Source organism: Cherax quadricarinatus, chromosome 39 (genome assembly GCF_038502225.1).
Source record: "Cherax quadricarinatus isolate ZL_2023a chromosome 39, ASM3850222v1, whole genome shotgun sequence".
Lineage (NCBI taxonomy): Eukaryota > Metazoa > Arthropoda > Malacostraca > Decapoda > Parastacidae > Cherax > Cherax quadricarinatus.
Window position 1 is genome coordinate 20,362,613 of NC_091330.1, and position 23,033 is coordinate 20,385,645.

At 44.7% G+C, this 23,033-nt stretch overlaps 2 protein-coding genes across 4 annotated transcripts in view; both read left to right on the plus strand.

Moving 5' to 3' along the window:
* The window catches only part of LOC128696437 (uncharacterized), a 142,586-nt gene extending 134,897 nt beyond the window's left edge, over positions 1-7,689 (plus strand). For 2 of the 3 annotated variants that reach the window (XM_070092509.1, XM_070092508.1), the window contains 3 exons: positions 5,326-5,495; positions 5,764-5,847; positions 6,211-7,688. In XM_070092509.1, the coding sequence (XP_069948610.1) occupies positions 5,326-5,495; positions 5,764-5,847; positions 6,211-6,891 (935 nt within the window). In that variant the 3' untranslated portion in view covers positions 6,892-7,688. Of the gene's footprint in view, positions 1-5,325; positions 5,496-5,763; positions 5,848-6,210 lie in introns of all 3 variants that reach the window. The other variant, XM_070092510.1, reaches the window with a different exon arrangement.
* A 6,107-nt stretch (positions 7,690-13,796) lies between these two features.
* Positions 13,797-23,033, plus strand: part of LOC128696398 (uncharacterized) — an 11,229-nt gene continuing 1,992 nt past the window's right edge. Inside the window, exons 1-3 of the mRNA XM_053787657.2 lie at positions 13,797-13,882; positions 14,528-14,601; positions 14,771-14,891. Coding sequence (XP_053643632.2) covers positions 14,558-14,601; positions 14,771-14,891 — 165 coding nt within the window. The 5' untranslated portion in view covers positions 13,797-13,882; positions 14,528-14,557. The remainder of the gene's footprint in view (positions 13,883-14,527; positions 14,602-14,770; positions 14,892-23,033) is intronic.

Here is a 23,033-nt window from a genome sequence, read left to right on the forward strand (position 1 = left end):
CGCTCCCCCATGATTATAATAAAAAAGGAGTATAATACCGAGCACATCTGAGGCGCACATCAATCAGATATCTGTTGCAGTATATGGGCGCTTGGAAAACCTGAGAATAGCGTTTCGACACCTGAGTAAGGAATCGTTCAAGACTCGCTACACCGTTTATGTCAGGCCCATATTGGAGTATGCATCACTAGTATGGAACCCACACCTGGTCAGGCACGTCAAGAAATTAGAGAAAATGCCACAACACTAGTCCCGGAGCTAAGGGGTATGTCCTGCAAGGAGAGATGGAGAAAAATCAACCTGACAACACTTGAGGACAGGAGGGATAGGGGAAACATGATAACGACATAAAATTCTGAGAGGAATTGACAAGGTGGATAGGGACAGGATGTTTCAGAGTTGGGAGACAGCAACAATGTGTCACAAATAGAAATTGAAGACAGATGAGTCACAGGGATGTTAGGAAATATTTCTTCAGAGTTGTCAGGCAGTGGAACAATCTGGAGAGTGAAGTAGTGGAGGCAGGATCCATACATAGCTTTAAGAAGAGATACGATAAAGCTCATGGAGCAGGGAGAGAGTGGACCCAGTAGTGACCAATGAAGAGGTGAGGCCAGGAGCTGTGAATCGACCCCCTGCAACCACAAATTGGTAAGAACAAATAGGTAAGAACACGCACACACACACACACACACACACACACACACACACACACACACAAAGGCGAAAGGAGGAAAGAGAGGGGATGGAGAAGACAGACAGGAGATCCCAGACCCAGGAAGAAGATCAAATACAGCCTCCCTCACAACTTCCTATAGAAGCCTCCCAACCAGGTCAACCCCAGTGCAACCAAACACTCTAAATCAAAACACCCATGCCACATCCAATGCCCCCACCCACTACATTACAAACTCGACCCCCACAGCAACAACCCATAGTTCCTTACCAGGTCTCCCACTTCCCCAACCCCAATATACTTCCCAGACCACAGTCTTAGAAAAGAAGTTGAAGGTGTGGTATACAAATGCAGATGGAATAACAAACAAGTATGAGGAGTGACACGAAAGAATCAAGGAGACATCCCCAGACATAATAGCACTCACAGAAACAAAACTCACCAGAATAATAACAGATTCAATCTTTCCATCCAGATATCAAATCCTCAGGAAAGACAGAGGGAGGAGAGGGGGAGGAGGAGTTGCACTGCTCATTAAAAACCAGTGGGGTTTCGAGAAAATGGAAGGAATGGATGGCACGGGCGAAAGGGACTACTTAGTAGGAACAATCCAGTCTGAGGGACAAAAGGTGATAATTGCAGTAATGTACAACCCACCACAGAACTGCAGGAGACCAAGAGAAGAATACGATGAGAGCAACAGAGCAATGATCGATACACTAGCCGAGGTGGCCAGGAGAGCACACATGGGGGAAGCAAAGTTACTAGTTATGGGTGATTTCAATCACAAGGAGATTGACTGGGAAAACCTGGAGCCCCATGGGGGTCCCAAAACATGGAGAGCCAAGATGATGGATGTGGTACTGGAAAACCTCATGCATCAACATGTTAGAGACACTACCAGAGAGAGAGGAGAGGATGAACCAGCAAGGCTGGACCTTGTATTCACCTTGAGTACTTCGGACATCGAGGGTATCATGTATGAAAGGCCCCTGGGAGCTAGTGATCATGTGGTTCTGTGCTTCGACTACATAGTTGAGCTCCAAGTGGAGAGAGTAGCAGGAATAGGCTGGGAAAAACCAAACTACAAAAGGGGGAACTACTCAGGCATGATGAACTTCCTTCAAGACATTCAGTGGGAGAGGGAACTGACAGGAAAACCAGTACAAGAAATGGACTATGTGGCAACAAAATGCAAGGAGGCAGAGGAGAGGTTTGTTCCCAAGGGAAACAGAAATAATGGGAAGAACAGAACGAGTCCTTGGTTCACCCAAAGGTGTAGGGAGGCAAAAACTAGGTGCACTAGAGAATGGAAAAGGCACAGAAGACAGAGAACTCAGGAAAATAAAGAAATCGGCCGAAGAGCCAGAAACGAATATGCACAGATAAGAAGGGAGGCTCAGAGACAATATGAAAATGACATAGCATCAAAAGTAAAGACTGACCCGAAGCTGTTGTACAGCCACATCAGGAGGAAAACAACAGTCAAGGACCAGGTAATCAGACTGAGGAAGGGTGATGGGGAATTCACAAGAAACGACCAAGAGGTATGTCAGGAGCTCAACACAAGATTTAAAGAGGTATTTACAGTTAAAACCAGTAGGACTCCAGGAAATCAGAACAGGGGGGCACACCAGGAAGTGCTGGATGAGGTACATATAACCAAGGAGGAGGTGAAGAAGCTGCTATGCGAACTTGACACCTCAAAGGCGGTGGGACCAGACAACATCTCTCCACGGGTCCTTAAAGAGGGAGCAGAGATATTGTGTGAGCCATTAACAAAGATCTTCAACACATCATTTGACACTGGGCAACTCCCTGAGGTATGGAAAATGGCAAATGTAGTCCCAATTTTTAAAAAGGGAGACAGACATGAGTCACTAAACTACAGACCTGTATCACTAACGTGTATAGTATGCAAGGTCATGGAGAAGATCATCAGGAGGAGAGTGGTGGGGCACCTGGAAAGAAACAAGTGTATAATTGACAACCAGCACGGTTTCAGGGAAGGAAAATCCTGTGTCACAAACCTACTAGAGTTTTATGACAAGGTGACAGAAGTAAGACAAGAGAGAGAGGGGTGGATCGACTGCATATTTTTGGACTGCAAGAAGGCCTTCGACACAGTTCCTCACAAGAGGTTACTGCAAAAGCTAGAGGATCAGGCACACATAACAGGAAAGGCACTGCAATGGATCAGAGAATACCTGACAGGGAGGCAACAACGAGTCATGGTACGCGACGAGGTGTCAGAGTGTGCGCCTGTGACAAGCGGGGTTCCACAGGGGTCAGTCCTAGGACCTGTGCTGTTCTTGGTATATGTGAACGACATAACGGAAGGGATAGACTCAGAAGTGTCCTTGTTTGCAGATGATGCGAAGTTAATGAGAAGAATCAAATCGGATGAGGATCAGGCAGGACTACAAAGAGACCTGGACAGGCTACAAGCCTGGTCCAGCAACTGGCTCCGTGAATTTAACCCTGCCAAATGCAAAGCCATGAAGATTGGGGAAGGGCAAACAAGACCGCAGACACAATATAGCTTAGATGGCCAAAGACTGCAAACCTCACTCAAGGAAAAAGATCTGGGGGTAAGTATAACACCGAGCATATCTCCTGAGGCGCACATCAGTCAGATTGCTGCAGCATACGGGCGCCTGGTAAACCTACGGATAGCGTTCCGATACCTCAGTAAGGATTCGTTTAAGACTCTGTATACCATTTACGTCAGGGTGGCCCGGTGGCCTGGTGGCTAAAGCTCCCGCTTCACACACGGAGGGCCCGGGTTCGATTCCCGGCGGGTGGAAACATTTCGACACGTTTCCTTACACCTGTTGTCCTGTTCACCTAGCAGCAAATAGGTACCTGGGTGTTAGTCGACTGGTGTGGGTCGCATCCTGGGGGACAAGATTAAGGACCCCAATGGAAATAAGTTAGACAGTCCTCGATGACGCACTGACTTTCTTGGGTTATCCTGGGTGGCTAACCCTCCGGGGTTAAAAATCCGAACGAAATCTTATCTTATCTTATCTTATCTAGGCCCATACTGGAGTATGCAGCACCAGTTTGGAATCCACACCTAGTCAAGCACGTCAAGAAATTAGAGAAAGTGCAAATGTTTGCAACAAGACTAGTCCCAGAGCTACGGGGATTGTCCTACGAAGAAAGGTTGAGGGAAATCGGCCTGACGACACTGGAGGACAGGAGGGTCAGGGGGAGACATGATAACGACATATAAAATACTGCGCGGAATAGACAAGGTGGACAAAGACGGGATGTTCCAGAGAAGGGACACAGACACTAGAGGTCACAATTGGAAGTTGAAGACTCAGATGAATCAAAGGGATGTTAGGAAGTATTTCTTCAGTCATAGAGTAGTCAGACCGTGGAATAGCCTAGAAAGTGACGTAGTGGAGGCGGGAACCGTTTTAAGGCGAGGTATGATAGAGCTCATGGGGCAGGGAGAAAGAGGACCTAGTAGCAATCAGCGAAGAGGCGGGGCCAGGAGCTGTGAATCGACCCCTGCAACCACAAATAGGTGAGTACAAATAGGTGAGTACACACACACACACACACACAAACCCTGGACATGTGAATTAATCATTACCTTCATAACTTTGGGGCCCAGTCCCTGGACCCATTATGTACCTCTATAATCTTTTTTTGACTACCGCCCACAGTTTTTTAGTTTAATATGTTTATTATGCACCCCATACCCATCCTGTGGGCGGTAGTTAAAAGATTACAGAGGTACATAATTGGTCCAGGGACTGGACTCCAAAGTTTTGATAGCTGAGCAAGTTACAGATGTAATGAACTCACAATTTACAAAAGTAATGAACTCACAATTTACAAAGGTAATGAACTCATAATTTACAAAGGTAATGAACTCCAGGTAGGTCTGGTCACAATCATGTCAAGTTACAAAGGTATTTACAGATTACAGAGGTACGTAATGGGTCCAGGGACTGGGCCCCCAAAGTTTTGATAGCTGAACTAGGTACAAGGTAATGAACTCACAAGTTACAAAGGTAATGAATCCTGTAAGAATGGTTACTTACGTTTATACATGGCTACAGTCATGAACAAATTATAGTGTAATGAGCAATTCACACTTCCACACCCGGTCACAACTGTAGTGAGTTATTGGTGCAAATATTGATTGAGTCACACACACACACCACACACACACACACACACACACACACACACACACACACACACACACACACACACACACACACACACACACACACACACACACACACACACACACTTTAGATGGGTCTGGGATGCATAATAAACATATTTAACTAACAAACAGGGCCTGTCTGCTGTTTCAAGTATGGTTGATAGTGTCAGTCGAAAATTTGTTCTTTGTCTTAACTGAATGGAAATTTCCTTTCTTATCTCTCCGCTCTAACTACCACTCAATTTACTTCCCCTTTACCCTTCATTTTGTATTTTTGTCCGTTACCGCCTTATTCTGACTAGGTCACACCACAGCTTGCTCAACTGGCTACTTGTTTTCCTTTTCTTTAACTTTAGTCTCCCCTCTCATCCTTTGATTATCATGCATTTCTTGCTTGTGGGTGGATGTTAATTAGTTGTTACTGAGGTGTTAAACTGTTTGTGGTGGTTGGTTGCAGCCATGCACCGTGGTCGGAGGTGGGTATGGCGTGGGTTGGGTCGTGCAGGAGTGCTTGTGGTGACGGCACAGGTGCTGGTAGGTGTGTTGGCCGTCACACTGGCTGCCTGGCTCCTCATGTGGGCGCCCTCACTCAAGTTCAGGGAGGTTCCTCACTACGCTGGTGTTCCGGTAAGTGTGGGCAGGTAGGTGGGGCGGCACATCCTACGATGCTGCCGGAATGTGTAAGATGCAGGCTGTTATAATAATCTTTACATTATTGTGATGCTGATTTACTCAATGAATTTTTTCTATCATTTTATCGTTAAATGTTAAAGGATGGAAGTCAGTTTATTATATTAAGTGGTATACAATTGAGCCAGTGAGACCAGCCGAGCTAATTTGTTCCCTCAAAGGTCGAGGAACTGAACCAGTTTTTATAGCAGTAGTGATGTTGCAGGTGTTGTTGGCAGGAGTGTTCGGCGCTGTCCTCATCAGCTGCTTCCAGAAGCGCCGGCAACGCTGCCTTGCCAACCTCATCAAGGTCAGACTTCCTGTAACATATCTACATTTTATTGTATTTGTCATAAAGTTACCTGACACATTTGTTGGTGTCGTTGCCCTATGATGGACACGTGACATTTCTAGTTACCTTCTGCTAAATACAAGTCCATGATATCTTTATTATGTGTCACATTTAGGCGTAAGATATTGCTACGAATTTTATCCAGGGTTGTTTAAGCAAGTAATAACTGCACTAGCTGATAACGTAATTTTATCGCATGCCATCTTAGTTGCTTAGGATATACATAGGAAAGATTTGTGCATCTTTTTTACGTGTGTAAGGGTAATTCATGGTTATAGACCATTATTATTTACAGTGATTATAAAAGGTATATTCCAACAGGGTGTGGTGGTAAGTGTGTGCTGCGTGAGTATAGTGACCTGCCTGTGTGTGTGCATCTTCACAGCCCTGCACCTCACTCAACTATCTGCCATGACCTGCTACACGCGGCACTCCTTCCTTCCCACCACAACCACACAGCACCCATCTACACATACCACTACTGCATACTCTGGTTTTAGTACTCCATCGTCGTATAAAGTCTTCAAGAGCCATCTTGCCGGGATTGAGGACGACGAAGATGAGAGTGAAGGCAGCGGGCGTGAACCCAGGAACTTGCCCCTTGAAGAGAATGTCGACGAGGCTCAGCATTTCGAAGCAGTCACTCTTGAGACTTCGTCTGTAGGACTGGAGAACGAGGTTGTAATGAACGTGACTTTCTGTGAATGTGAGAAGAGGGGATCCACTTGGGTGCGGACGCTGAGGTATCGTAACCTCTCCTGTTTAGACGTGAACAACATTTTGCCAGTGTTGTTCGTGGCGTCTTGTGTCGTCACTGCTGTCGGAGCCCTCCTGTCAGGGCTCGTACTTTATCTTCTGTGGTCCTTCAGATCTAATTTTTATGGTCCTGCCAAACTTTATGAAACTCGACCATTTATATTCACCAGCAATGTCAAAAACAATAGCAAAGCAAGTAATGGCTCTGGTACTAAAGTGACCAACGGAGATTCTCAGTTCAGGTGACGAAGGTAACTACTGGACCAGAAAATACCTGGGTCAGATGTGAACAATGTATGAAATCAACAAAAGTTAGTGAAAGAAGTGGCAAGTGACTAAAGTCAGTGAAGTCAGTCTGTTGCATACACAGTAGAGTAGCAGATTATGTAGCATATTCAAAGTGCATCTTCATGAAGCAACAAACCGAGTCTCTCTAATGAAGCAATTTCAGTTACATTTATTTTTGTACTGTGTACAAACTATTAACTGGACTTCCATAGTCTGCAAAAGACAGTGCACTAAACTAAATTATACTGAAAATATGTCGTTTGTAATATGTTTAGTTTTAGAGGGAATGTCCCTCCTTAGTAAAGTCATTATACACAAATCGTATCTGTATGCCTTCATAGGTTTTAGAATTAATTTTCTAACCTCATTTCAGGGAGCAAATAGTGCAAGGTAAAAATATTAATAGTGAGCAACTTTGTTGACAGCTTTGACCAGTGTTATGAATATTGACAGCTTTGACCAGTGTTATATGAATATTGACAGCTTTGACCAGTGTTATATGAATATTGACAGCTTTGACCAGTGTTATATGAATATTGACAGCTTTGACCAGTGTTATATGAATATTGACAGCTTTGACCAGTGTTATATGAATATTGACAGCTTTGACCAGTGTTATATGAATATTGACAGCTTTGACCAGTGTTATATGAATATTGACAGCTTTGACCAGTTTTATATGAATATTGACAGCTTTGATCAGTGTTATATGAATATTGACAGCTTTGATCAGTTACTAAATGTAGACAGCTTTGACTGATGTTATATAAATGCTGACACCTTTGACCAGTGTTATATGGTTGACAGCTTTGACCAGTGTTATATGGTTGACACCTTTGACCAGTGTTATATGGTTGACACCTTTGACCAGTGTTATATGGTTGACACCTTTGACCAGTGTTATATGGTTGACACCTTTGACCAGTGTTATATGGTTGACACCTTTGACCAGTGTTATATGGTTGACACCTTTGACCAGTGTTATATGGTTGGCACCTTTGACCAGTGTTATATGGTTGACAGCTTTGACCAGTGTTATATGGTTGACACCTTTGACCAGTGTTATATGGTTGACACCTTTGACCAGTGTTATATGGTTGACAGCTTTGACCAGTGTTATATGGTTGACAGCTTTGACCAGTGTTATATGGTTGACACCTTTGACCAGTGTTATATGGTTGACACCTTTGACCAGTGTTATATGGTTGACACCTTTGACCAGTGTTATATGGTTGACACCTTTGACCAGTGTTATATGGTTGGCACCTTTGACCAGTGTTATATGGTTGACACCTTTGACCAGTGTTATATGGTTAACAGCTTTGACCAGTGTTATATGGTTGACACCTTTGACCAGTGTTATATGGTTGGCACCTTTGACCAGTGTTATATGGTTGACAGCTTTGACCAGTGTTATATGGTTGACACCTTTGACCAGTGTTATATGGTTGACACCTTTGACCAGTGTTATATGGTTGACACCTTTGACCAGTGTTATATGGTTGACACCTTTGACCAGTGTTATATGGTTGACACCTTTGACCAGTGTTATATGGTTGACACCTTTGACCAGTGTTATATGGTTGACACCTTTGACCAGTGTTATATGGTTGACACCTTTGACCAGTGTTATATGGTTGGCACCTTTGACCAGTGTTATATGGTTGACACCTTTGACCAGTGTTATATGGTTGACACCTTTGACCAGTGTTATATGGTTGACACCTTTGACCAGTGTTATATGGTTGACACCTTTGACCAGTGTTATATGGTTGACACCTTTGACCAGTGTTATATGGTTGACAGCTTTGATCAGTGTTATATGAATGTTGACAATTTTAACCAGTGTTAATGTTGATAACTTCGAGCAGAGTTATGTGAAGTTTATGCTGTTTCTAATAAAATAAGGAGATGAAATTTTCAATAATACATGCACAAGTTATTGAAGAACAATATCTTGGTTATCTGAGCTCATTAACCGAACATCAAATAATGCTTTTACAATACCATTCATGACTGTAGAGGCTGTCACTTTCCTAACCGTAACAAAAGTAGTGACCATTGTGGTTACTAGTAAACTCCAGATGTCAATGCCGTCTCGGCCCGGTCCCAGACCAGTCCTCCTGCTTAGTTGAAGTTAATGCAACCTTTTACTCTGATAGTTTTTATGACTAATCAGTCTTGTAATTTTCTCCAAAGTTATTTATTAATTTTAAAATAAATGTTGGAGCGTAAAGCTTTACGAGAATAACTGTGATCATCGTGTAAAGAGGGAAGTATTAACAGTGTACAGAATAAAGAAAAATGTTAACACTTCACAGTGACGGTAACTCTATACAGTGGAGTGGTCCTGAATCTGTACACGCAAATCACCCACAACACAAACAAAAAACTCGGCAGAAGGTTCGGTAGGGATGCCAGGAGTATACCGAGAGACAATAAGTATGAAGAGACCCAAGATTATTCAACAACCTTCCATCATGCATAAGTGGGATTGCCAGTAGATACCTATGTATCTCTCCTCGGGGGCTTATCTCTCCACCGGGCTTAGGGCCCGGTGGTCTGGTGGCTAAAGCTCCCGCTTCACACACGGAGGGCCCGGGTTCGATTCCCGGCGGGTGGAAACATTTCGACACATTTCCTTACACCTGTTGTCCTGTTCACCTAGCAGCAAATAGGTACCTGGGTGTTAGTCGACTGGTGTGGGTCGCATCCTGGGGGACAAGATTAAGGACCCCAATGGAAATAAGTTAGACAGTCCTCGATGACGCACTGACTTTCTTGGGTTATCCTGGGTGGCTAACCCTCCGGGGTTAAAAATCCGAACGAAATCTTATCTCTTATCTTATCTTATCTTATCTTATCTTAAGTCAATCCCTGGTTATGTTAGGTAAGACACATATGCAACAGTTAGACAACTTTATTCCGAAATGTTTCGCCTACACAGTAGGCTTCTTCAGTCGAATACAGAAAATAGGCAGGAACAGTAGAGATGTGAAGACGATGTAATCAGTCCATCACCCTTGAAGTCGTAGAATTTGAGGTTGTCAGTCCCTCGGCCTGGAGAAGTTCAGTTCCATAGTCAGGAACTATCTGAAGATCAAGCGACAGTGCGGAGACTTAAATACTGTCGGAAGGAGAGGTGCAGAGTAGTAGTAGTAGTAGTGGTTAGCTGGATTGTGGTTCGTACGTTGGAATGCGTGTTGTCAGCAGTAACAGCCTAGTTGATTTGGCCCTAATCCGCCGGATGGCCTGGTAATGCACCGGGTCGCGGTGACGACCTTCGGGAACTCAGGGTAGGTAGCCATACGTGGGGGCAGATTATTATTATAATAAAAAAGAAGCGCTAAGCCACAAGGGCTATACAGCACGTGGGGGCAGAGGGCACTGTATATTTCCCCACACCACTGATTTAGGGGGGCGATTCTCAACCATTTCACGCACAGGACTTCATTTTTAACCTCGTAATTTAACAGATCATGCTGATAGTTTTAATTTGACTGGGATAGACGTTGATTGACGAAGGAAACTCCAGCAGTGGCTGGAGGAGCAATACTTGGTGCCAAGCTTCCCACACCAGTGATAGCTAGGTAATATACCTTGTGTAAGTGTACATAAAACACATGAAAATAAATTTATACATTATAAATGTATTATTATTTCAGTCATTTTAATTTTTGCTTCCTTTACAAGACTTAAGGCATAGATGTATGACCCATACAGGTTTAGAATTGTTAAGTCAAGTACGTAGGTAATTCAATTTTATGTGGATAGTTTTATGAATTATTTTATATTAGCTGAACACATCCTCTTCATCCCTTCTCACGCAGACTCGCTCACACACACACACACACACACTAAAGGTAGAGTAGAGGGAAGTACGGCAGGTGGCGGGTGAGAGAAGCCAGACTTTAGAGTTTAGAGGAAGGAACTTTGAAGGGAAAATTCCTAGAGGCAGTCAAGAGGGATAGATAATTGAAAGTTGTCACCAAATGAGATGGAGTATCTAGCTGAAAAATTCCGAAAAGCAGAATTTTGCCTAGAAGACGAGTGACAATGAATAGATGTCTAGGGCAATTGGTGAAAATTGTAGTATCTTTTTGACCAATAATGAACTTCTAATCCCATTCATTGCCAACTGGGACAATTTCTATGGCAAGCATTATGCAAGGGTGGCAGCGTTAACCAACTCTGTAGAGGGATTGGGGGCCATTGTTGAGCTGTTTAGGACTTCTAAACTGATAGACAAGAAGTATGAGTGTGTGACGAAAAATAGGTTGTAGCTCAAAGAGAATTCTAGGCTTCATGTCAAGTATAAACAATATTACATTATTATTATAATAAAAAAGAAGCGCTAAGCCACAAGGGCTATACAGCGCTGCAGGGTAGGAAAGGAAGCGAGGGTATTGGGCGGCATAAGGGGGGAGGGGCGATCAGTAGGTTACAGAAAACAGCGGGGCAGGGGATAGTGCAGGGTAGAGGGTAGCAAGAGATCGAGGTAGAAAGGGCTGAAGGTATCATCAGAGTTTGTGAAGTAAGTCAGTTGTTGTCAAAAAGTCAATGAGAGAGTCCGGATGAAAGGTGGGTCCATCAGCGAGAAGGGAAGGTAAAGAGAGAGCAGCGGAGCGAAGACAACGTTGGAGGTAAATTCTGCGTGCTCGTTGGCTGACCGATAATGGAACCTGACAATTCTCACAGAGAGGAGCAGGGCACCTCTCCATGAGATATCCATGAGTAAGACGAGTATGGCCAATGCGGAGACGGGAGAAAGTAGTCTCCCAACCTCAGCACTGGTGACAAGACGGCCAGTAACCTATACTCGGTTTAATAGATTGAAGTTTGTTACCGAGTAGAGTAGACCAACATTGCCAACGGGTGTGAAGTATAAACAACAGACAACAGTCTTCAGGTTATTCCTCAACCCGATATATCGTTGGTTAGATTTAGATTATGGTGCACAGTTCTGGTCAGCATGTTACAGAACGAATATAAATGCACTGGAAAACGTACAGAGGTTGACAAAGATGATCCCATGTATCAGAAATCTTTCATGCGAGGATGACTGAGGGCGCTGAATTAAGGGGAAATATGATCGAGGTGTGTAAATGGAAAGCAGGAATAAAGGGGATGTAAATAACATTGCTGCAAGTTAAGACTTGCAGCAATGGGTTAAAGATGGAAAAAAAATTTATTTAGAAAGGATATAAGAAAGCACTGGTTTGGATTATTATTATAACCAAAACTAAGCACTAAACCCACAAGGGTCATACAGTGCTGCAGGGTAAGGTATGCTGAAGGTTTAATATGCCTGATCTGATACTAGCCAGGGTGGAGAGTATAACAGCGGCTGAGTTAGTAAGAGGCAGTGAGGAGTGCTAAAGTAAATATAATCAAAATCTGTATAAACGTTGCTGTTATTATTATTATAATCAAAAAGAAGCGCTAAGCCACAAGGACTATACAGCAAACGTTGCTGTTAAAATAAGTAAAAGAGTCTGTGTCAGAGGCAGGGCCGTCAGCGAGGAGGGAAGATAAAGTAAAGGTGTTTGAGCGGTGACGACGTCCGAGGTAAATTCTGCGTGCTCGCTGGTGGACAGGAGTCCAATGTAATGGTTTGGAGAGCTGGGGATTAGTTGAACAAACTCCCGAGTAACGTCATTGAAGCTAAAATCTTGTGTAGCTTTAAAAGTTAGACAAGTACACAGTGAGAGTTGGATTTGCCTAGCATTGGCCAGCAGTCCTGCTGCAATGCACCTTTATGTTCATACAATACCCAAAGGAATTGATAAGGTGGACAAGATGTTTCGAGGCAAAACAGGTACTTGGGGGAAGCAGCAGGCAGAGATGAGCCATAGGAATGCCAGTAGGGTAGTCTTCATACATAGTTGTAAGAGCAAGTATGATAGGGTTCTTGAGGCTCGATAGTAGTACCCGAGTGTTAAGATAAGATAAGATTTCGTTCGGATTTTTAACCCCGGAGGGTTAGCCACCCAGGATAACCCAAGAAAGTCAGTGCGTCATCGAGGACTGTAACTTATTTCCATTGGGGTCCTTAATCTTGTCCGCCAGGATGCGAACCACACCAGTCGACTAACACCCAGGTACCTATTTGCTGCCAGGTGAACAGGACAACAGGTGTAAGGAAACGTGTCGAAATGTTTCCACCCGCCGGGAATCGAACCCGGGACCTCTGTGTGTGAAGCGGGAGCTTTAGCCACCAGGCCACTAGCAGACTTGTGGGTCACAACAGAGGAAGGGGTGGTTAGTATACCTTAGACAGGGCTTTGAAATAAGCTGAGGTAGGATAACAGCTTTCAGATTGTATTACAATAAAAAAAAACGCTAAACCCACAAGGGTTTTAGACTGTAAAATTGGTATATACAACAGGGAAAGAGACATTGCCACGCAGCAAGTTGAGAGGCGAGGATCTCTGGCTTGACCCCGAGAACCATATAGGTGGAGAGTACACACACAGGTTAATATGTAAGCCAGCAGATGAAACTTGTGTAATGTTTGAGTCATTTGTTAACGTTTGACACTTGTTCTCAATTTACTGGTTGCGACTGTGCGTCAGTGGATGTGCTTATACAAAAATCTTATTTGGTTCAAATATAATGCAGTTTACATGTAATGTATGAGACTTTGATAGTCGCAGCTTCGTATTACTCTGCAAATAGCTTTATAACCCATACGGTACGGTTTCGCGCTTGTCCTGTTATACTACTTGGTAGTCCTGTAGGACTACCAAGATTGCCGCATAAATGCTGCATCATTATTGAACACCCTCATCCTTCGTTAAAACTTAATTCATAAATTAAATAAAAGCTGGCAATACTGGAAGAAGAGTGTGTTTCCTGCCGGGGTGCCACATATAAACACAGTGAGGCGACCTGTAGCTCAGAAGCGCAGCTTAGCTCATTACTTTCACCACAACGTCTGTATTCACAGGTTTGAGAATTTCCACAAATACTTGTAACCATGTTCACTATTATCCTAATCTCCATCTCAATGGAAGTTGAACTTTTGAGTGTTTTCGCAGTGCTTATTATTTTATTATAATCAACGGGAAGCGCTAAACCCGTAGGATTATACAGCGCCTGGGGGGGGGGATGTGGAAGGCATTCAGGCTTAATTCGGGGAACTGGAGGACAGCTCCAATTCCCTAAATCAAGAGCCCCTCACCAACATCAAGGAACCTTCCCTGAGGGGTCGCAGTGCTTAGAACAGTCAAATGTTTTCTGAACTTTTAAAAATCTTTGAAATCTGCTTTGGGATTGAACCCGTGGACAGAGTCTCAAAACTCCAGACCGTCGCGTTAGCCACGGTCTAGTGGCTATTATTATTATTATTATAATCAAGGGGGAAGCGCTAAACCCGGAGGATTATACAGCGCCTGGTCTAGTGGCTAACGCGACGGTCTGGAGTTTTGAGACTGACCGCGGGTTCAATCCCGACCGGGGTATGGTTTGTTTGCAATCGTGTCATTACGATTTCGTGAATCAAATCTGCTTTAATATACATTATACATAATATGCATTTTATATTATACGTGTATACATATATTCACGCATGAATATACATTTAATTCAACAGGCTTCCTGTGCTCAAGTAACATTACTGACGATGAGGTCCTTCAGTCAAGCAGCCACATTCCTCTTGCTAACTGTGTAAGTAATACTGTACTGCATAATGTTGGGACTTATTGCCTGTGCGTCAGCAGAAGTGCTGCAGTGCTCGATTATTCTTAAATTTATGATGGCGTGTAAGAGTTATTTGTGTAGTATCAACTTGTTGGTATTGTATACCATTAATAATAAGATGCATTATTGTTGTCAGACTGAGTGTGCGACCAGAATGGGCCGCCTCCTTGGCCTTATTTGACAAGATCAACCTCACTAAAACTCAGGAGATCGCGATCCAGAGAGTAGATGAGCTCCTGAATGACTTCCTTAGACATGTAGGTGAACTGAACGACTTTCTTAAGACATAGGGGGTTTAGCGCTTTTTTTTTATTATAATAATTAGGCATGTTGGTGGTGACGTCCATTTCTGTAAAGTTTCTCCTCACCTCTTCTGACCTGGCTTTTGATTTAACACAAGAACAAATATGTGGATTATTATTATAATCAAGGGGAAGCGCTAAACCCGGAGGATTATACAGCGCCTGGGGGGGGATGTGGAAGGCATTCAGGCTTAATTCGGGGAACTGGAGCACAGATCCAATTCCCTAAATCAAGAGCCCCTCACCAACATCAAGGAACCTTCCTTGAGGGGTGGGCCCCCAAAGCTTTGATTGCTGAACTAGGTACAAAGGTAATGAACACACAAGTTACAAAGGTAATGAATAATGTAAGTAAATTTATTTACTTAGTTTATACATGGCTACAATCATGAACAAATTATAGAGTAATGAGCAATTCACACGTCCACACCCGGTCACAACTGTAATGAGTTATTGGTGCAAATATTAATTGTTGGGTCTCTCTCTCTCACACACACACAGGACTCACCAACAAGGGGACACACAAGTTGAAGACACAGATGAATCACAGGGATGTTAGGAAGTATTTCTTCAGTCACAGAGTAGTCAGGAAGTGGAATAGTTTGGAAAGCGATGTAGTGGAGGCAGGATCCATTCATAGCTTTAAGCAAAAGTATGATAAAACTCATGGTGCAGGGAGAGTGACCCAGTAGCGGCCAGTGAAGAGGCGGGGCCAGAAGCTATGACTTGATCCCTGCAACCTCAACTAGGTGAGTACACTCACAAATAGGTAACACACGAGTACAAACACTCACACACGAGTACACAAATACACACACACACAAGCGCACACAGACACAAGTGGTGCAAGGAGTGACCCAGTAGCGGCCAGTGAAGAGGCAGGGCCAGGAGCTATAACTCGACTCCTGCAACCACAACTAGGTGAGTACACACACACAACTTGGTAATGCTTTATTTACAGGGAGCAAAGTCAGGGTATTTTTCCAGAATGGTCTGTAATATACCACTGGATAAAATACTTTGACATATCTTGAACATTTCTAAGCGAGTTGTCTAGGAATGCATTAATTTTATCGCACTCCAGTACATAATGACGAAGGGTGTCCATCTGGCTAAGTGGCTGATTATTCCACCTACTGACCACTTTTTTTCAAAACCATACTTGTCTACATCCTTTCTAGACCTATACTTAACCATGGCATCTCCCTCTGGATCTATTATTCTGCCTATTTTTGCCTGCGCATATTACCTCATTTCACTTATTTCTTCGTCAATGTCATCAATGTGCTCTCAACCTGTAACTTGATTCCTATTCTGATTTCACCCCATTTATACAGATTATTATTATTATAATCAAAAAGAAGCGCTAAGCCACAAGGGCTATACAGCGCTGCAGGGCAGGAAGGAAGCGAGGGCATCAGGTGGCAAAAGGGAGATGGATGAGTAATAGGTTACGGATAACAGCGGGGTAGTGGATGGTGAAAGGGTAAAGGGCAGCAAGAGACTGAACTAGAAAGGGCTGAGGGGAGTGCGAAAAGTATCATCAGAGTTTGTGGAGTAAATCAGTCGTTGTCAAGAAGTCAATGAGAGAGTCAGGATTAAAGGAGGGTCCATCAGCAAGAAGGGAAGGTAAAGAGAGAGTAGTAGAACGAAGACGACGTTGGAGGTAAATTCTGCGTGCTCGTTGATAGAGAGGGCAGTCTAACAGAATGTGGCTAATCGATACTGGAACTTGACACTGCTCACAGAGAGGAACAGGGTGCCTCTCCATGAGATACCCATGAGTAAGACGAGTGTGGCCAATGCGAAGGCGGGAGAGAGTGGTCTCCCAACCTCGGCACTGATGACAAGAAGACGGCCAGTAACCTATGCTCGGTTTAATAGAATGAAGTTTGTTACCGAGCAGAGTTGACCAACGTTGTTGCCAACGGGTGCGAAGGTGGGTAGCTATTGCAGCAAAATAGTCCAGAAATGGAACACCTCGATAGGAAATTGGTAGGTCATGTACTGCTGACCGCGCAGCAGTGTCTGCCTGTTCATTGCCCTGTACGTCGACATGACAAGGGACCCAACAAAAAACAATATCTTTATGTTTGGTAGAGATACGGCGTAGCCAAAGTTGGATACGGAGAACTAGGGGATGAGATGTATCAAATTTTCGTATAGCCTGTAGAGCACTAAGGGAGTCTGAGACTACTACAAATGATGACACAGGCATAGATGCGATACGAATAAGTGCTGCAAGAATGGCATACAGTTCAGCAGTAAAAATGCTAGCTGAAGATAGTAAATGTCCCCGCACGACGCTGTCCGGAAACACTGCTGCGAATCCGATGCCGTCTGAAGACTTAGAGCCATCTGTGTACACAGCGGTGGCATGAGAATGGGAGTGGAAGTGATCAAGAAAAAGAGAGCGGGAAGCCACCATAGGCAGTTGAGCTTTCGAGCAAGGGAGTGAGAAAGAACAGACCCGAACAGCTGGAACTTCCCAGGGGGGTAGGGAAAAGTGAGATGCTACATGAACATATAAAGGTGGTAACTGAAGGGAAGACAAGAGTGAATGTAGGCGAAGAGAAAAGGGACGGAGCAAACAGGGGCGGCGAACGAATAAAGAATGTCTACTAATATCGGTGACCATTCTATATTATTATTATTATTATTATAATCAAGGGGGAAGCGCTAAACCCGGAAGATTATACAGCGCCTGGGGGGGGGGGATGTGGAAGGCATTCAGGCTTAATTCGGGGAACTGGAGCACAGATCCAATTCCCTAATCAAGAGCCCCTCACCAACATCAAGGAACCTTCCTTGAGGGGGACCATTCTATAAATGGAAGGATTGTGTAGATCGTGAGAGCGTACATAGTAGCGAAGGCAATGGGCATCACGGCGATCAGACAAGGATGGAACATTCGCTTCTGTATAGAGGCTCTCAACAGGGGAAGAGCGAAAAGCACCAAGGCACAAACGTAATCCTTGGTGATGGATAGAGTTAAGGCTAGAGAGAGTAGCAGGAGAGGCCGCGGAATAAATCTGGTCACCATAATCGAGTTTCGATAAAACGAGGGCTGAATGTAGGCGAAGCAGAGTTCGACGATCAGCTCCCCAAAAGATGAGCAAGGGTTTTAAGAAGGTTTAGCCGGCTGTGACAAGTTGCCTTCAGAGAGGTAATGTGAGGTTTCCAGGATAACCGACGGTCAAAGAGAAGGCCTAGAAACCTGACTGTATCACGTTCGGGGATACGGGAGCCATAGAGATACAAAGGATGATCGGAGATAACAGAGCGTCTAGTGAAAGTAATTTGGTGAGTTTTGGTACTTGAAAATTTAAACCCATGCGTGGTGGCCCAAGTGGAAACACAGTCGACCGCATGCTGGAGAGAAACTGCAATAAGGTGACAGTCAGCGCCTGCACAAGCAATAGCAAAGTCATCAACATAGAGTGATGACCAAATATTGGGTGGAAGAACAGAGGCCAAATCATTTATAGCAAGGAGAAACAGTGTTGTGCTTAGAACACATCCCTGAGGGACATCTTCAGCTTGGACGAAGTCCGGGGAAAGAACATTATTGACTCGAACACGGAAATGTCTGTCAGTTAAAAAGTTCTTAAGGAAGGATGGTAGATTGCCTCGGAGGCCTAAGGAATGGGCCTGGGCCAAAATATTATACCTCCAAGTTGTGTCATATGCCTTCTCAAGGTCAAAAAATATGGCAATAACTGAGTGATTATTCGCAAAGGCATTACGAACATACGTATCCAAGCGTAGTAAGGGGTCTATGGTAGAACGACCCTTACGAAAGCCATATTGACTAGCGGAGAGACTGTTGTGAGTCTCTAAATACCACATTAAACGTCGATTTACGAGGCGTTCCATCACTTTGCAAACTGCACTAGTAAGAGCGATGGGGCGATAGTGGGAGGCATCATGTCCTGTAGTACCCGGTTTGCGGAAAGGGAGAACAATGGCAGATTTCCAGAGCTGGGGAAGAACTCCTTGTGCCCAAATAAGATTGAAGAGGTGTAAGAGGACTACAAGGGCTGACCGATGTAAATGTTGTAACATACGAATATGAATGTCGTCAGGCCCAGCTGCCGATGATCGGCAAGCTGAGAGCGTTGCCTCCAGTTCTTAAGTGTAAAAGGCACATTATACTGTTCTTCTCTGAGAGAAGAAAAGTCCAAGGGTACTAACTCTCTGGCAGACTTTGAGGAAAGAAACGAGGGGCATAGATGGAGCCCTCGGGAAATACGGACCAGATGTGTGCCAAGTTCAATGGCAACGTCGAGAGGGTTTGCTACATCAACACCAGCGACCCGTAGAACAGGAGCCGGGTCAGGAGAGTATTTACCACTCAATTTCCTCACTTTTTTCCAGACTGCACTCATAGAAGAAGCAGAGGTGATGGTGGAAACAGTCTCGCCAACAAGTGCGTTTAGCTTCACGGATGACACGGCGAGCGATCGCACGCTTCTGCTTAAAATCAAGAAGTCTCTCAGCAGTTCTATTGTACCGGTACCTGCCCCATACAGCACGTTTCAAACGTACTGCACGAGCACAAGCAGGAGACCACCAACGCACGCACTTCTGAGAATGCCTGCCTGAGGTTTGGGGTATAGAATGAGAAGCTGCGGTATAAACTGACGTCGAGAAGATGTGTAGGAGCTCATCAATGGAGGATGAAGAAGGAACCTCACTAAAAGCAGTGAGGTGTGAGTAAAGATCCCAATTTGCCCGATCAAATTGCCAGCGAGGGCTACGGAAAGGTGGTGAATAGGAAGGAGAAGTAAGAATGATCGGAAAATGATCGCTGTCATGTAAGTCTGGTAGAACAGACCAGGTGAAGTCTAGTGCAGTGGAGGAAGAGCAGACTGACAGATCGATGCAAGAGACAGTATGAGTACGAGGATCAAAATGGGTGGGACTACCCGTATTTAAAACATGGAGGGGGTGAGAGGCGAGAAAAGCCTCCAACTGAATGCCACGCGAGTCATAACGAGACCCCCCCCCCCGAGGAAATGGTGGGCATTAAAATCACCAAGTAACAGAAGTGGTGGTGGTAAGGATGAAACAAGAAAGGCAAAGTCTGAGATAGAAAATGCTCGAGAAGGAGAGAGATATAAAGAACATATTGTAAACCACTTATTCAAGTGGATACAGGCTGCAGTGTAATGCAGTGAGGTATGGACAAATAGTTGACAGTACGGAATATCATTGCGTAGAAGAAAATTGGGACAGTAATGGACTGTACCAAAGTAGAGGGGAAGGGAACAGTATAAGGGACTGGAGATGAAGTGTGGGGGGGGGGTGGCCAGAAGAGGCAGAAACCTGGGAGGTGGCAGAAGAGGGAGAAACTTGGGAGGGGAGGGGACGGGGGTGGAAGGCATCGAACAAGGAGGAGGGTGAATCTCCACACTTGTAATAGAGCCAGAGACAGGGGAAGAACTAGGTACAGAGACTGGAAAAGTAAAGTGTGGAGGTGGAAGAAGGGAAGGAAGGGGCAAAGAAGATTTGAGCAATGTGGATTTTTTTGACTTCTGAGTAGAGGGGCGATTGGTATTAGGTGTTGTACGAGGTCTTGTCGATACTGGGGCTTGTGAGGAAGGACGCGAAGATGTGAGAACAGACTGAGTTGTAGTCGGGACGTCAGAGCCAAGGACAGCAAAACGATTAGATGCCGTAGTGGCTATGGGAGGGGTAACAACAGAGGAGGCTGCAGAAGATGGTACCCCAGAAGTGGGGGGATGTTTGGAAACAGGAGAATAAGAAACACGGGGTAGTCTCTCTTGGAGGCGGAGATGAGTAACTACCATAGCATAAGGGAGACCTTCTGCCTCTTTGAGGCAACGGATTTCACGTTCATTTAAGTAGACCTGGCAACGGCGGGAGTACGAAGGGTGAGCTTCATTACAATTAAGGCAAGATGGAGGTTGACTGCAAGATGTATTAGAATGGTCGTCGGCACCACAGACTGGGCATTCGGCCATAGATCTGCAATATTTCGCTGGGTGACCAAAACGCCAGCAATTTCTACATTGTTGCGGTGTAGGTATCACCTTTCGAACTTGTAACCGATGTCCCGCGACATATACAGAGGACGGGAGCTCTCCGCTGTCAAAAGTTAAACGAGCCACATTGCAAGGGTAACGTCTCCGCCCCCGGGCAGGAAGGACATAAGTGTCTACTTTGAGGATTGGGAGATCCTGGAGTTCCAGCTGTTCAAAAATGTCATTGCCACATGACTGGAAATTCTGTTGGACTATGGTATGGGGCAGAATGACAGTACCACTACAAGAATTGAGAGAAAGATGTTTTTTAATAGTGATAGTAGTAGTATCGATATTCGAAAGGAGACAAAGATCATGAGCTTGGGTAACATTCTGGACAGTGACGATGCGCATACCGCTCCTGAGTGCATGAAATGAAATATCTCTACCAACATGACGCAGGAGCGCTTTGCCAATACTATGGTCAGAAAGGTAGGCAGAAGAAGAAGTCGGTCTTAAAGTAAAGAATTTAGTCCATTGTGTGGTCAGAAACCGAGCGTGGAGAGGGAGTGCTTGACGTGTCGGTCTTTTCCGAGTAGAATGGGAAGGTAACGAAGGAGCATCATCAGGAGATTGACGTTGGTGTTTAGGAGTAGGACCGGAGTTGGTCAGGCGTGAAATGGGCGGGCGATTCGATAATTGCCGTACCGTAGAGGGAGAAGCCGGAAGCATAGTCAATGGAGAGCGGAGTTCAGACAAATTGAAGGAGTCAGTCGAAGCCCTGGTACCTGAAGCGGATGAGGAAACAGCACCAGCAAGAGGTACAGGGGCATCAGGAGTGTCCGAAGAGTGGTCTAAACACAAGGCAGGGTCAGAATGGGGTGCGGTATCAAGAAGGGGCCCGGGGGTAGTGGGTTCATGGACTAGGGCTGCCCTTTACTTTTTGTTTTTAAGAAAAAAAAGAAAGAAAAGAAAAGAAAAATAAAAAAGAATAAAAAAAGGGGGGAGCGGGGAGGAATAGTTCCGAGGAGGAATGAAAGGGCCGGAAATCTCCCTCCGCGCCCAAGAGGACCTCAACACCGCTAGTAGCGCAGATGCAGCATGGAACCCGTGCCATACCCTACCCTTCATGCCAGTAAACCAGCAATCCGGGATAGCAACCTCACATCTGCTGAGCTACCTCGGTGGACAAAAGAAAGGGTGGCCGGATATCCGCCACAAAGCATACCTCCTCCTGCCACCACCCCCGGAATCCGAAAGGTGGCTTCCAGAGATACACCCGTCGCCCGAAAGACACCCAAAGCTACTCCGGGATACCGGAGAGGGATCGGGACATCCCCAGGCAATCCAGATTCCAAGGCAAACTACGCCACCGCCAAGAACCTCAACGGAATGGGATGGACCCCGGTGTCCTTTCCCCTACCAAGGAACTACCGCGCCTGTGGGAGAAATCCCAAAGGCCAAAAAGAGGAAGGGCCAAAGGGAGGGGTGAGGAGGAGGAATGGAAAAAGGGGAGGATGGGATAGGGGAGGGGAGAATGGGGGGTAATTAGGTGCTGTCTGAGGAAGAAGACCGACAGGGCTAATTCCTCAGACTAAGAGCCTCTTCACCACGCCAAGGAGCCCCCCTTGAAGAGGCCATTTATGCAGAGACTGCTGCTTATCAGTCAGTCATGCCTCTATCCGCAGGATTTTTTTTCCAAATACCTTGAGCTGTCACTAACAAGTCTTGTGCCGTACTTCATCAAAAGCCTTATTGAACTCAAAATACAAAATATGCTATCATGATTAACTGCCTCAAATGTTTTAAAAAGCAAAGTTTTAGCAACACTTGGGTACTAATAGTAGTTTGCAATTCAGGCAGTCACTAACGTAAGCATTTAGCATTATATTATAATCAAAAAGCACTAAACCCACTTGAGTCATTCAACATTTAAATTACTATAATAAAAAAGAAGTGCAAAATCTACAAAGGTCATATTAACCCTTTGAGGGTCGACAGGCCCTCTCCGAAACTCGTTCTCAGGGTCGGCCAAATTTAAAAAAAAAAAATTATTTTCTCTTATGAAAAGATAGAGAATCTTTTCCCGATCATAAAGACACCAAAAGTT